This window comes from Marmota monax, unplaced genomic scaffold (genome assembly GCF_021218885.2).
Source record: "Marmota monax isolate L192 unplaced genomic scaffold, Marmota_monax_Labrador192_F-V1.1 WCK01_AAM20220418_F8-fsc00049, whole genome shotgun sequence".
NCBI classification, from domain to species: Eukaryota; Metazoa; Chordata; class Mammalia; order Rodentia; family Sciuridae; genus Marmota; species Marmota monax.
In genome coordinates this window covers 11,984,026-12,000,713 of record NW_026694221.1, presented here as the reverse complement: position 1 = coordinate 12,000,713, position 16,688 = coordinate 11,984,026, and the positions used below count along the sequence as shown (strand labels likewise).

General features: G+C 36.6%; 1 protein-coding gene across 3 annotated transcripts in view; it reads right to left on the bottom strand.

The window, feature by feature from the left end:
* Nucleotides 1-16,688, bottom strand: part of Diaph3 (diaphanous related formin 3) — a 481,958-nt gene that overhangs the window by 355,157 nt on the left and 110,113 nt on the right. For all 3 annotated transcript variants that reach the window (XM_046466464.2, XM_058586107.1, XM_058586106.1), the window contains one exon: nt 12,104-12,234. In XM_046466464.2, coding sequence (XP_046322420.1) covers nt 12,104-12,234 — 131 coding nt within the window. The remainder of the gene's footprint in view (nt 1-12,103; nt 12,235-16,688) is intronic.

Genomic DNA, 16,688 nt, shown 5'->3' with positions numbered 1-16,688 from the left:
ACTGACACAAATATACATCCCCACCAAACTGCATTTATGGCCAGCAGGCAAGAAGAGGCCACAGGAAGTTGTGGACCAAAGGAAGCCTCAGGGAGGACAGGCATTTGGTGCCCACTGTGGAAAACTGAGCATTATCTGGAGGGATGGCACCGATGGTTTGGGTACTATTTGATGAAAGGGCCCCAGTACTTTAGTAAGTGAAAGAGCATTTCCTTCTGACCTAGAGAGGGGAGTTACAAAGCCCACAAAGGGGAGACCAACATCTGTTCTAGGATATTCACAGAGAGAACACCTGACTGACAAGTGCCAGCCTAAGAGCAGGCCTAGAGGAAAATTCCAGCCTAAGAACAGGCCTAGAGGAAAATTCCAGTTTCTGAGATCAAGCCACACAAAATGCACAAAAGACATTCCTCTTCTACATTGCCTCCCTACCATGCTCCAGAATTTCTGCACATCTATCTATGTTACTGTCCCAATGTGGGCATGGAGTTGTCCACCTGGGCCTGGGTTTCATCCTGAGGCACAATTCTCCATGATCCTCATTCTGCCTCTCCTGTTTCCAAGAATCTCCTGTACTCTGTAACCTTTCAGGAAGCAATTAGGCAATCCATTCCCTAGGGGACAGTTGGATCAAAAAATGTCTGACCATATACAGTGTGCCCCTGCTTCAAGCTGGGAACTGGCTTTGCCTTAGGGGAATTTATCATTCTTGAGATTTTTTTTCTTCAGAAAATTATTCAAGAATTTTCTCTATAAAAAAACTTCTATGTATCTAATAATTTCATAATTGGGGTCCTACCAAAAAATGACAAACTGTTAAAATGACACATGTGACACAAATTTTTTGTTAAGGTATCTAATTCTGACTACTAAGAGGAAGAGCAGGAAGAAGCTGTCAGAGCAGTTCTGGGGGCCCACCCCTGTGGAGATATCAGGGATGAAGATGCCTGTAGCTTCCCATCCTGGCTAACCTTTCTACGCATTGTGTATACTTCATGTAATATAATTCAGTGTCAGCGACCCCAAAGTTAAGAGCAATTCCACACTGTATACTTTGCTTTTATGTAAATAGCATCCAGAAGACTGCTTGACATCTCCACTCCCAAAACCCCATGTGCTTCCTTCTCTACTACCTTTAGCAGCGACCATGAGGTGGCTTCAGGTGGGGAGGCTGCATGGCAGGTAGTGAAGTACCCAGTCACTGCTACAGACAACCCGCCCACCCCCTGCCCAAGACCCACCTCTCCCTTCCCTGCACATGATATTACAGAGATGCCATAGAACACTCTGGGGCCTCCAATGCACGCACTCTCAGATGTGATTTCTCCAACAGTTGACAACCACGGTCTCCACACATCTCAAGGAGGGACCTGAAGACTAGGAAATGAATTCCTTCTGGCAAAGTCCACCAGATAATGGGTATCCATCCACACTGAATCAAGTCCCCATACACACTAAGTCAAAGCTAGTGAGTACTCTACACTCACTCAAGGCAAGTAAGTTCCCATCTAAAGGTGAGGGCTCAAGGTGAGCGAGTCTATCACACTAAAACAGAAGGAGGCACAGAAGCCCAGGTCAAAGAAAGAATGGTTGATGGGATCCTGCCCTCTCCCTGAGCATCCTCCTTTTTTTTTTTTTTCCCAAAACTTGAATAATATTTTCTTTATTTAAAAGTTAGAATCAAGAGACAAAGACAGACCAGGGGAACACACACACACACACACACACACACACACACACACCTACCTGTTGAATCCACCTTTTTCTTTTGTTGTAACCTTTGGAATATCAATAATTTGATTATATAATTTGAGAGAAACAAATTTATTAAGAAATATATACAGAAACCTCCCTGTTTCTAAACTGAGCTGGGTTCTGCTCTCCTTGCATTGTAGCAACATTTTCACTCATACACAGCAAGCAACAGAATAGTTGTCCAAAGAAGGCAGTGATCCTTTGCCTCACCCACTTCCAGCCCTTCCTGTTGCCATGGGAATGTACTCTGTTGTCATCTTGGGAAAAAAATTGCCCAGCAGTAACATAATGTGGGGTTAGGGCACATCAGATACAGAGCCATACTGTGAGGCAAGGCTAAGAGTTGGGGTCTTCTGATGCAGGAAGAGGAGACTAATGGCAGGCACACTGGCTCTTCTGATGCTCTTCTGCCCTATTTGGCATCCTCAGGGCAAGGGGATCATATGAAGGGCAGGCTTACTTGCAGTCCTCTTTGAGAGGACAGGGAGATTGGAAGGATCCATGGGCCATGGGTGAGGTACAACCCTCCAACCAACAGGCTTCATCCATAACATGTAGCCTGCTCCCTGGCTTAGCTGGTACTGGACTATGAGGTATGTAGCCATCGCATCACGGAACTTTCTCTTGTATAGAGACACCCACATATTGTAAGGGTAGTAACCCATGTCAAAGAGGATTGACTGTCAATACTGTGGGGTCTAACAGGTTAGGAAGGGGCACATCATAAAGGATAAATACTCCTCACCCTGATTCAGCTATGACTCCTCAAATATTTCCTCTACTGAGAGCCTTGTGATGCTGTCCTCTAAGGATTTACTTGATGAGTCTTTGTGCTTCCACAAAGATATGCTTTGGAAATTCCAACTTGAGGTACAAGATCTATCTCCTCAGCTCCATAATGGTGGATACACTAAAAGGGCACCTCCCTGTCAACATAAAATACAGAATGACACCCAGGTTCCAGCTGTCCACTGGGGAGTCCTCACGTACTTGCTTCCAGACAACTTTCAGTGCAATGTATGGAAGAGTACCCCAGAACTTGTTCAGATGTTTTCCAGACTTGAACCTGGTACTTAAGTCAAAGTCGATGAGTTTGTTCTTGCCTCTGACACCCAATACAATGTTCCCAGCTTTCAGATCTCAATGCAAGATGCACATCTTGTAGCAGTAACACATGCCAGATGTGATCTGCATGAACAATCTCCGTACCTCCTCCTCCTGCATATCCCTAGGTGGGATGTGGTGATTCAGTGGTCCCTTACCTGTATGCTCCACATTTTCAAGGGTTTTAATGACCTGAAAGAGCTGCATAACATTTGGGTGGTTCAAGGTCATCAACTCATGTATTTCACAGCAGGCCACTGAGTTCCTCTTTCCTTTTTGCAGGACTTTCACCTCCACCTCTGCTTCAGTGAAGACATGGTGGGCTGATTTTACCTGACCAAATCCCCCATGCCCAATGTCCCTCAAGACTTATAATGGTCTGTGAAGGCCTTCTCATGGCAGGAGCGGGGCCCCAGAGGACCTACACTAGTCTTACTACTCTTACCATGCATCCTACGCAGGAACACCAACTAAGGATGCTACCTAAAAATAAATAAATAATGAGAACAGCAAGCCAAAAATCAAAAAACAAGACCCCCCCCCCCAAAAAAAAACAAAGACCACAACCACCAATCATACTTCTATGCTATAAGCATTTCTCCTCGCCTCTGAACTATCTTAAGTGAGAACAGGAACTGTATCTATCTAATTTAATTTTGTATGTCTGGTGCCTAGTAAAGAACATAACACCTAGGAGGTTTTCACTTAATGTTGGTCAATGATTTTTCACTGATTGGTGGGTGGGTAGGTGGGTGGATGGATGAACAAATAGATGAATGGACAGATAAATGAGTAGTTAGAGGCATGGATGGCTGGAAGGAAGGATGAATAGTTAAATGTATGGTTGTGATGATACCAGTCTTTAATTTCAGGATCCAGTCCTCATTCCCCTGGTGTTCAAGATTAAACACTCAAGAAAAGCTAGGCAAGAGAAAACGTGAATTTTATTTAATAGATGAGAGAGAGACAGAGATTACCCCTGAGAGAAGGGAACCCAGAACTGGTTCTTGTGGGAGTAGGGGGGGGGGGGAGAGGCATCCATGGGGAGGATTGCTTTTGCTGGAAAGTGGGATCCATCCCCTCTAATAGCATATAAATACCTTATTTTCATATAGTGAAACATCTGTGTCAAAAAAATTCCACTCATTAAACCTATCTTAATAATGTACATAGAACACTGTTTTTCTCATGATAAAAAAAAATATGTGAATACACATTGTTTCGCATGTGATTTTTTGTGCTGAGAACCAAACTGCAAATGCGTTCTGCATAAAATCTGCCCCTTTATGTTATAAAGTAATCATTAATCCTTTTTTTAAAAAATTTGGCATAAACTGGAATAAACAGATGTTTTTTCCTCAAGGATATTAGTTTTTTTCAGTAAGGGATTGGGAGGGGCTTTCACTATTATGAAAATCTGTTTTGGACACTATTGTTGAAAAACAAACTGCCTCAAAACTTAGTAGTGAAAAATATCAACTGAATTATGGTTATGGTTTCTGTTGGGTCAGAAATTAGGACAGAATACAGGGTGCATGGCTTGCCTCTACTTCATGTTCTCTGGTATTTCATCTAGGAAGACTCAAAGACTTGAGGGAGACTGACAGCTGGGAACTAGAATCATTAGGAGTCTCATTCACATGTCTGGCACCTGGGTTGAGATGTCTTACACACTGAGCTCAGCAGGACTGTCAACCAGAGTGCATAGATGAGTCCTCTCCATGCAGCTGTGTTTCCCCCCAAGTGTGGCAATCTCAGTATAATAGAACATAGAACTTGGCAGCTTGTGGCTCCAGTGCAACGGTTCCAGTGCAAGGGCAAGGCAGAAGCGACATTGCCTGTTATGACTCAGCCTTCATGGTCACATAGTATCACTTCCATCATATTTTATTATTGAAGTAGTTACCAGTCTATGCAGGTTTCTAGGCAGGAGATATAAACCTCACACCTTGATGGGAGGCATATAAAAGAGTTTTGTAGTCATGTTTAAAACCCCTTCAGCACTAAGTATTAGAAACTGAAGCCTGGAATCCAATGAAAGACAATCTTAATTCATTTCATCACCTTTTGGCCCTCATTTTCATTGATGTATATCATTCACTTTTCTATAGGAAACCAGATCTCTAGCCTCCCCATCATACCCAGAATGTGCTGGCAACACAGTAGCAAGAAAACTTTACCTCCTTTTCTGAATTCAGTGCTTATCATGGATTATGCCAATTTTGAGCAAGGAATCCTTGGCACTGGTTGGACCAGTGGCAGGGAATCTTCCTGCTGTTCTGAACATTAACAGAATACATGTTCTATTCAAGGCAAAGCAATTGGGTACAGAATAACATGCCACAACTGGACAAGCATGCTGAAAGCAGTGATCCACACCGAACTTCCATCTACCCCACAGCACCCCTTCTCCTTAGGATCTTGTCCAATGGCTTTAATGCTTTTTCCAGAGAACAATAGTCTCTGGAAAGACTCAGAGCCAGGGGAAAAGCAGAAGTTTCCTGTGGATTCAGATTGTTTGAGATATGTTGTTTGGGGCTAAAAGACTCCTGTGAGAGACTCATCCTTAGCCTCATCAAGTATCTTTAGAATATAGGTAAGTGGGTGCCAGAATCTTGGGTCAGGGCACAGGGATCTTGGGACTTGAGATCCACAGGTGCTGGGGAATTTAAGAGGTCGCAATGTAGAATGCCAAGATTCCAAAGATACCATGCATTCCCTTCAGCAGGACGTCAAAGCAACTCATAGTTACCCATGAGAACCAGAGGTGTGTCCTAGTTCATCTGGGACTAAGTGCCAAAGGTGGTGCATACTGCCTGCCCTGGCAGAAACTGATGTGACTGAGTATCCTATAGGCAATCAGCTGTGGCCAGTAAACGCTGTGTTTACCTACATTCACATCATCTTATCCACTGGCCCCAAATGTCTTACCATGTAAGAGAAAAATGATATAACTAGCATCTCGACTCCCATAGCGTCACCCAGCAGCACCTGGCAGATCCAGTTGTAGTCTTCTTTTGTGTGTATTGCTCAGGATACAGCAAAACCATTAGCTAAGCTTGATAATACTCTGCCTTCATTGAGCATTATTATGTTATATGCATTTGAAAAGATGTGCATTCTCTGTTTTGATCAACGTAACAATCCTGAACTAAAGTATCTCAAACATTAGTACTGCTAAATATTAATTGGTTTTACATGGTGACAGATGAGTCTAAGAGTTTTTATCCATAGGTGTTGAATTTTGTTATATAATTTTTCTAGGCTTGTCAACACAGTACATTATATAGGAATTTTCATGTCTACATTTATGATGGATTTGTCCAATTTGGGGTTTCTTCCATTATTTTACTGAGCCACTGTCTTTTCTAGTTTAATGATCTGGTAACACCAGCTTCATAAAATAAGTGTGAATTGCTCGCTGCTGGAAATGAATGCATAGAATTGGCACTGATTCTTCTTTAACTGTGTGGTAGAATTCTCCAATAATATCATCTATACCTGAAGATCTTTTTGGAGATTTTCAAATTAGGAATTTAACTTCCTAATGGTCATGGACCCTCAAAGGTTTGAGTTCTTGTTGTAATTCATGCTTTTCCAAAAACTGGTCTATTTCATCTCAATTGTAGTTTGTGTGTTCAGTTGTTCAGTTATACTACTCCATTTTCTGTTACTCTCATAAAATACCTGAGACTGGATACTACATAAAGAAAAGAGTTTTATTTAGCTCATGGTGGTAGAAGCTAAAAGTCCAAGATCAAGTAGCCCCATGTGTTTGGTCTCTGCTGAGGATCCAAAGGATAATAGCATCTCAATGGTGGGAGCATATCCCGCACAATAAAACGAGATCATAGGATGAGACAGAAAGGAAGAGTGAAGGACCAGGCTCATTCTTTTATATTAAATCACTCTCCAGGAATTAACTGGGTCCTACAAGAACATCCTAATCCCCTTCAGAGGATGATACCCAGTGATCCAACAACCTTTCACTTGGTCCACCTAGTAAAGATTTCATACCACCCGGCAATGTCACCACACTGAGGAGCAAGCTACCAATACATGAACCCTTGGCGTACACGCTGACACTACACCCATAACAACACTAAACATTATTTCTTTTTTATTCAGGGTCTGTTGTGATTAGTATTTCATTTAATACTTGACATTGAAATCTTGTCTATACTTTCCTCCTTCGTCAAGGTTATTACAAATTTGTTAATTTCATTAATCATTTCAAATTACAAGCTCTGTCACATTGATTTCTTCCATTGTTTCTATTTTCAATTTAATCAATCTCTGCTCTTATTTTTAGTAAATCCTTTCTAAAGCTTGCTTTTCATTTATTTTGCTCTCCAACCACAGCAACCCCACCCAAGATTCCTTAGGTAGTAGTAGCAATTACTGACTTAAGCCTATTCCTCATTTCTACTGTGTTTTTAATGCTATCAGGTTATATTTTCACTAGGTTCAGAATTTATTTCTCTTCAAACTTCCATGACCATAGATTTTTTTTAGAAGTGTGCTTATTTTCCAAGGCATTGGAGATTTTCTTTTATCTTACTGTCTTCTAGTTTGAGTCTCTGTGGTCAAAGAACACACCAAGTATGATTTTAATTCTTTTAAATTTGATAACTTTACTTTATGGCATGGAATATGGTTTATATTGATTAATTCATGTGCTTTGGGAAATTACAAGAATACATATTCTGTTATATTGGACTATTGAATTTTCCTATATTTTTGTTAATTTTCTGCTTTGTAAAAGGTGTGAATATATCACTGAACACATAAAACTAACAAAATTTCATAACTTAAATTTAGAAAGTCAGTTTTAATATGGTATAGTATCCAGATCCAATTTATATTCCTGTGTCAGAATAATATATCACCTTTGCTGAATGTTATTACATATTTTAAGCATTTATTTTCACCAACCCTTAGCAAGCGCACTAAAAAACTTTAAATGAACAGTTTTACAGGGGAGTACAAAGCAATTAACACACCTATAGAGCAAAACCAGCATACACTTGTATCCCATTCAAAGCTCCATCCACCAAAGTTACACTAAATTACAGAGCCAGTCTGACAAAACAAAAATTAATGATCTGATTGCAAAATCTACTGAATTTTAAAATAAAATCCTTAAAGTTTATATTCTGGGAATTAACTTTTTGAATAAATTACATATTTAAAAGCAGCCATTTGGGGGCTGGGGTTGTGGCTCAGCAGTAGAGTGCTCGCCTAGCATGTGTGAAGCCCAGGGTTTGATCCTCAGCAACACATAAAAATAAATAAAATAAAGGTATTGTGTCCAACTACAAATAAAAAATAAATATTTTCTTTAAAAAGCAGCCATTTATTTCACAGTCTAACATTAGATGAGATGAATCAGGCTGATCACATACAGAGCCCATGGAAGAATATCAGGAAACCAAAACACATGAGCCACTAGGATACTGCACGTACCTGAAGAGAGCTTTAGTAAATGGGAAAATAGTCCTGAGAAAAATGCCCAGGATGCACCAGAGAGAATTAAAAAGATGAAAAAGTGAAAGAGAACTCTAAAATTCAAGAATTCTCCAGGTACCAATCAGAATCCTATGGGGGAAAGGCAAAAGAAAGCATGCAAGAGAGAAAAAAATAGAGCACACTCCAAGCCAAGAGCGCATTTCCTGCTCAAGCAAACATGACCTTCATCAGCCTTCCCTCAGCATTTGAGGAGCTAAGTCTCCAGAGACTGTGGTGGGAGAGAAGAAAGGAACGCAGAAGAAAATTCATATTATTTCAATTCTACTGCATGTCACATATGTCCCATCCATTGGGCTCAAGATTGAAATCTCCTTTCTTGTTTTGTCATGGAACAGAGTTTCACTATCTTTCACTGATTTGTGTGCCCTTGTTGGTTAGCACAGAATTTGCACAAGACACCAATCATATTCAAGAAGCAAAATAAAATAAAATGTCTATCAGGATAAATAAGAAATACCATCTATCACATAAAAGAAACTTGAAAACACCAAAGACAGAAAATATCATTTAAAAAGGCAGAGAAAGAGGACAGATTAACTGCAAAGAGTTTTAGATAAAAGGCCAAGCTCTCATAAACAGCAATGAAAAGATGAGAAAAATTTTACCTTCAACGTGCTAAGAAAAGATAACTAAAAACCTTCAATGTAATAAATCAGAGAAGGCTTGCCTTCAAAAGTAATGACAAAGATAATTTCAGATGAAGAACAGAATTTAAGCAACAGATCCTAAGAGATAGTAATAATACACTTGAAGCATAAATAATCAGTGAAGAAAAGTACAGAAATCAGAAAATAATGAGATTGTGTGTACACTTTGTACACATACAAATTTGTAGTGTAACTCAATAATATTCCACTTTATAAAAAATATAATTAAAATGTTACTTAAAACCAGCATATTAATCAAAGAAGAAGGATCAATATGAAACTATTCTTTGGTTCAAGAGAAGAAATTATTGATTAATTTCATTCATTTTAAGTATATGCATATTAAATCCCATTGCTATTATAAGATCAGAAAGGACTTTTTGTCTTCTAAATCAGTAAATGAGAGAAAATGAAATTAAATTTAAAATGTATGCAAAAAAAGGTAAGCCAGAAGGGAAGTAAGAATATCGGAATGAAAGAAGGAAGAGGAGAAGGAGCAGAAACAGGAAGACTGGGGGAGAAGAACTTGAAAAAATCAGACTGAAAATTCAAAATGAAATATCAGATATCAATTTCAATATTTTTTACTATAGCTACAAAAAGATGAAACTACCAAATAAAAACAAAGATTATTAGACAGGCTTAAAAAACTTATTCCTATAATATTTACAACAGATATTCCTAATATTTAGGAAAAGGTATAAAGAGCAATTTTAATGAGGGTAAACAGCTAGGCACATTAATATTGGTAAATATATAAAATATCAAGAAGAAAGTCTCAGAAGCTTAGTCAAAGATAATTCTACTCACACTAAGTCAAAAGGACATAAATCCACATGATATATTAATAAGTAATACATATATAATGAAACTTAAATTAAAATGAAAGGAATAACAAATTCAAAGACAGCCCAAAATATTGACTTCCATTAACAGGCATATGGTAATCATCAGGATTTTCAAGAACTTCCAAGTTTTAATTTCTCTAACTGAAACACTAGAAGAACTACTCAAGTATCTTGCCAATTTTTTTCTCTACATGTTAAGGGGCACAATTTCAGAAAAAAAAATTCTCCAACAATACAATTTTCCATTTTTTAATTTTAAAGAACCTCATAGAAAACCTGGTGAATTTCAAGTAATATATTCTAGAACTGTCCATCCTTGGGGAAATATTTTCACAACATTTTGCTTATATCATATTTTTAAAAATAAGAACATACAGCAAAATTTACTAGTTGTTATTAGATAAAAATCACAAAAAAATAATCCAATCCATTTTAATATGTAAACATGAAATCTTTCAATATTGTTTTCTTTTGTTATCATATCATCACAAAAAGGAGAGGGGAAGAATGAATGGTAATAGTAGTGAGGGGAGGGGCACTACTTCAAATTATAGGGAGAAACTATATCTCCAGTGCTATCTCCAGTGCCCCATGGCTAACACACAAACAGAAATAGAGAGAACTGCCTCCCTAGTTGATCCCAAAATTCCTCTTTTCTACATTTAAATTCCATAGAAACAGGGATTGGATTTGCTTTTTTTTACTCAAGCCCCACGGATCTAACATGATACTTGGAAAACAGTGGGTGTTCAATAAATATTTTTGAATTAATTCATTTTATAGGTATAGATTAAGCTGGAAACAAAAACACGTCACTTACAAATATACCTGTTAAATTCTCTAATTCAACCACAGCTCCTAACACTAGCCACCTTAAGACTAAAGAAGATCAAAATTAAAGCCTCATTGAGCAATCACTACATGCTAAACACTGCCTGGTAAAGAAAAGTAACTAAAACATATGAAGGTCCTAGTTTCGTGCCCATTAGTTGAAAGTCTGAAGATCAGTTTGGAGGTAATAAAATGTGGACAAGTAAAGACTAAAATAAAGATTGTTTATTCTTCATACTCCTATTAATTAAACCCCAGAGATGGTCTTTTTGTTTTAAATGCTTGTGTCAAGGCCTTTCTTACAATATATCTAAACATAGGAAATGACGAAAAAAGTACTTATTAGAATATATTTTCTACATCATTAACCTTCAATTATAGCATGCCATTCAAGCCTTCAGACTATGTATTCATGAAAATACAGCACATATTCATATGCAGTGATTGATCTGCCTCAGACCCTTGAGGCTCAGAAATTATCTAACTGCTTGAACACTTCATAACAACTTCTGCTTAGATTTTTCAAGAATGCTCTGGATCAGTCACCAAAGTAATTCAGCATTAGCATACAGCCTCTATACAGATTGCTATCTCTCCTTACAGCCATTTAAGTTAACATGAATGATACACATCAGGTATGCTATGTTTCACTTTTTTAAAAATCTGTCTTCTATCAGTTAATAATCTGGCAATTTTAAATATGCCCAGTTTATCAAAATTTAATGGATTTTTTTTTTATTTTCTAAACAATTATTTCTCAAAGACACCAAAAATTAGCCCCACTCCAAAAGTATAAAAGTTGTAGAAATACCTATGTAGTACTGCTAAAGTAAATATAAGACACTCAAATTAAATTGGGATTCACATAAATAAATCTTTTAGTATGTCTGAAATTCAAATTTACCATGTGTCCTACATTTTTATTTGCTAAATATAGCAATACTAAACTATGGATCTACAAAGACACCATTTCAAACAAAGGAAAAAAATTAATTAGTGATTTTTGGGGGGAGGGGCTGTGTCAAACAAGAATCAGCAAGTATGTTATACAATACCAAAATTCAGGGTGAAATTCAGTCACACTAAACTAACAACTTCTGACTATAACTGTTCTCTTAAGAGAAAATCTTCACATTTTAAAAAATCTATGAAAACAAATTAATTCCATGAGCTATATATTACTCAATAATTAATACAGAAAGTACTACTGAGAGTATTTCTTTGTGCCTATAAATACTATGTATTCAACTTTGACTTTGAGAAACTGTTGAGGTATACCAGCTATCTATTTGAAAGCATCATGAGAAAAGTATAAAACAGATATCATTATTATTTCATTTGTATTTAATTTGCAAACATGCCCTGAAAATGTTGAGATAGATGACTTACCTCACAGGATTGCTGGTCAAAGACACCCGGAGGGACTCCAAGTATGTCACAAGTCTCTCATCCTCAGAACCCATTTTGAGTTCATAGACGAATTCCTGAGGTGAAATCTGTTGACTGCTTTTAAGACTTCCCTGAAAATCAAAAATATTTATCTTTTGCTGCATAAAGATTATCCACAAAATAACAAATTAATCACACCTCTCCTATTAACAGCAGCACACAATTGCTATGATTACTATTATTTTGGGAGAACAATTTCATTATGTCATCCCATAAATCTATAAATTCAATCCATGATATTCACTAGAGATAGTAACATATCAAGTTATTTGCAAGTTAACAATAATTATAATGTATTAAAATAATACATTTTTCAAATGCAAAATGTCATGAATAATTATTAAGTGTGTATAAAAAATATTTAAATAATCTATTTCAGTAGAATTCAAAATAAATATGAAAACTCAATACAAGAAATACCCTATGAAAATTAGCACTGTGAGCAACATAAAAAAGCTTTAGTCTTTGATTCATTTAGTTACCATTCAATTCAGAGTCTAGTTCTAGGTAATGTTGACACAGGGATTACCAAACTATATGGGAAAGGAGAAACACAGCAAGAAAATAATAATTTTCAATGCAGTCTAATTTCTGTAACAGAACCAAGAGACTCAAAGTAAGAACACCTACCTTGACAGAGTGGATCAGGAAAGCCCAAGTCAGATGGAAAAGGGAAATAAGAGATTAGAAAATCAAAGAATTAGAAAGGAACTCAGCCCAGAGTGAGACACAGCAACATACAACAGAAGATGTAAAGGCCAGGTCATGCAGTGGTAGAGCACCACTCTACATTTAGCCTCCCCAGAAGAATTTTTGAAGATCTAGTGCAGTGTGAAATACATGGATTGGAAGAGGCAGAGTTCACTCATTATCTGGCAAACATTAAGTGACTACTAAATACCACACACTGTTCGAATTGCTGAGAATAGAGCAGTGAACAAGAGATAAAAATTCTTCCCATGGGGAACCTTTATTCTAATGGGAATAGGTACACAATAAATAATTAAAGTACACTGTAAATAACTATTATAGAGAAAAATAAAACCAAGAAAAAGAAATGAGCATACTATAAGACACACAATTTATATAGGTTAATCAATGAGATCCTCACAGAGATAAATCAAAGGTCTCCAACTTGAGTGTTTGGATAAAGGGCTGAAGAATATAAATGAGTCAACCAGGCAGGTTGTGCTGCAGGATCCTGTAAACCTTACAAGTCACCAAAAGAACTTGGACTTTTACTCTGAGCTCAAAAGGCCTATTTAGAGATATGTTTATAACCCGTATGGGAAATGATGAGGCTGTCAAAGTATCAATAAAGTCCTAAATTATACCTATATAAATAACACAATAGACATCGAAGGGCAACACAAGGAAATGTGTATGTTCCAAAGCAGGTTTTTTGAAATGATACGAAATTAGGTGTCTTTTAAATCACCTTCTTGTTTTATTAATTTGCTATATTACTTAAGAAAACATAACCAACAGAGCAAAACAAATTAGCACTAGGAAGACAGGCTACTTTGTATTCATGTCAATATCAAAGTAGTAATTTGTTAAAGAAAAAACTCTATGCCAATATCTCAAAAGTATTCAAGCTGGGGCTGTGGCTCAGTGGTAGAGCGCCTGCCTCACACATGTGAGTGAGGCACTGGGTTCAATCCTCAGAACCACATGAAAAAAAAATAATAAAGATATTGTGTCCATCTACAACTAAAAAAAATATTTTAAACAGAAAATATTCAAAATGGCAAAAAGGCAGGTGCAGTGGTACAGTCTGTTATCCCAGCTATTGAGCAAGCCAAGGCAGGAGTATAGAAAGTTCAAGGACAGCCTAAGCAACTTAGCTAAAAATAATTAGAACTACAGGTGCTCACTGTACTAAGGTGCACAGTGCAAAAGAGGTGAGCAAACAAGGACAGAATTCATATGAACAGAGAGGCAAATGAACTGATGGTTTGTATTGAAGGACTGTGGGTAAAAGAAGGGAAGAGAGGGTATTATAAGGAAGTGACAGACATGAAATAACTGTGGAATAAATGGGTTATTATTTCCAATAGTGTAGAGTGCTCAGGAAAGGAGGTCTATACATCATACTTAGAGGTAAGTATTTTACTCTCTCAGGTAGTGGTATCTGAGATTGGATGGAGAAACAAAGATCACTGGGAGTGAGAAAGTCAAGTAAATGAGAAAGTAAAATGTTGGATGGATCATCTAGGAGAGTGAAGCTGTCACAGACAATGACAGTAGGAGGAGTAGGAAGAAAATGAATAAGCTTGAGCGCCATACCTTCAAGGAAGTAGGAGGAGGTCTATTAGTACATGCCAACATCTCCTTGTGATGTCCACTAGTATGAACCTGACTGGGGCATGTCTCCTTCAAACTAAATCATCACTACATCATCAGTTCTTTGGAAAATGCCTGCCCTGATGAATGAACAAAGTTATGATAAAATGGAAGTTGTACACCGACTAAGGATTAAAATAGGAAAGAAGAAAATAAGTTATTCATACACACAAAAATATTCTGCAACAAATGCTTACTTAGAAAGAAATATTTGAAATTCACGACATAGGAAATAGGCCTGCTAATTGAGAGAATTGGTTTTCAATGCAATTTCCACTCTTTTATTATATTCATTATGTTGCTCTCAAAATATGGATGTGAAAGAAAGGAAAACAAGGGAAGAAAATAGTTACAAGAATCAGAAATGTTCCTTTTCAGCACAGGTCTTCCTGTGTTCATTTTACCTAACTTCAAAGGAAGTGGGAGATAGAAGGAGCGAGGGGAAGGACACACAAATCTGTAAATCTCAAAGTCCATTAGCCATGAAGATGAAAATTCTTAGAAAGCTTTATCCCGTGCTATCAAAACACATAAGTGAGATAAGGATGTCTGCCTGGCATCACAAAAATTAGAAGAATATTTATCCAACATAATTTTAAATCTTTTTAATCCCTTAGTAAATTTTACCCTAAAATACCAAATGCAGGATAGGAAAAAAAGTACACAGATTATATTTGTCATATTCCTTATTAAATGTACTCTTAAAGTATAAAAGGTAGTATGTCTTCACACATACTTATTTCCTTTAACATTTATATTTCTCTAAAGCCAAACATTCTTTCCTTTGCTAGGCAAATAATCAACAGAATACTAGCCATTGCCCCCCCCATCTTAACCTGATTCCTTTGTTCCTGCCTGCCTTTCATCTCAGTTCTGATATAAGAATTATTCAGTTATGTTTCCTCACTATTCTATCTCATTTGTTGCAGAAAAACTAAAGACTCCATTTTCCAAGGCAAAATAAAAATACATTGTAATTCCTACAGGCAGTAGAGAGTACTGAAGAACTGATCTTTCATTTTTAAATAATCTAATGATATTTCACAATCTTGAAGTTACCATTTCATGATTATCTGACCTTGAAAATAATAAAGGTAAAAAATTACGTCTAGAATATCTACACACTCTGCAAAAAGGTGACACAGCATAACGCGACATGTTACTTGCCTAAAACAAAAACATGCTTAGATTATCTGAGCCATGACCAGACTCACATTATATTTTTAATTGCTACTTTTAATTGCTGTTGACTTCTATCCAAATCATTAAATCCACCTTATTTCTCCCACAAGGCAATCTATGCTAAATATCACCAGGCATCTTCAGTTAATACTCTAGTATTTCAATCACCCTTAAACCTATAAAGAAAACAAACATTTTTTTATTATTATTAACAAGAAATCCCAAGAGATATACAGCCTAAAGATTTAAAACATCCAAAGTTAGGAGAGAAGAATACATTGAAATCTTAATTTTTATGTAAAGTTAGTTATTAAATTCCAGGTCACAGTCCATGGAATTTCCTTCATAAATTACAAAAAAAGAAAAAAAGGTCATGGATATAAAGCCTAAGTTCCCATAATGTGTGCACAAACTTGCATACCTCACATAGTGGTATATTTCTATCTCTGAGTCTATTAAGTTCGTAATTGTGAAGTAACTACATCAGTTTCTCCTTAGAATTGCTTTCCTGAATTCCTTCTACCTATGCAGATGCTAAAGAGTAAGATGATACAAAATGCCAAGAACGTTTAAACAAATAGATTGCACTCATAACAATATTTTAAGAAAACAGCAGAGTCAGCACAGAATCAAACAAGGGAAAGCACAGTTGCTTCCAAGAGGATAATTATAATCTAAATTCCTATTATGATTATTACTGTTTAAGTGCAAGGAGACAATTTCCTTGCATTTTTCAAAGGAGTTCAAGCATTTCTAATGTCACTTACCAACAGAAACACTAAGCTGTTACTGAAGCATGAATTACTTGTTTTGAGAAAATTCATAGCTATACATGTATGACTATATAACAACAAATCCCACCACTATGCATAACACACCAATATTATGAAAAATTAAACATAATAAAATTATTAAAAGACTCCATAGTAAAATAAAAGAAATTTTTATGAACTAAACTGATATCTAGTGCAATAAAATCTGTTATTCACATATGATT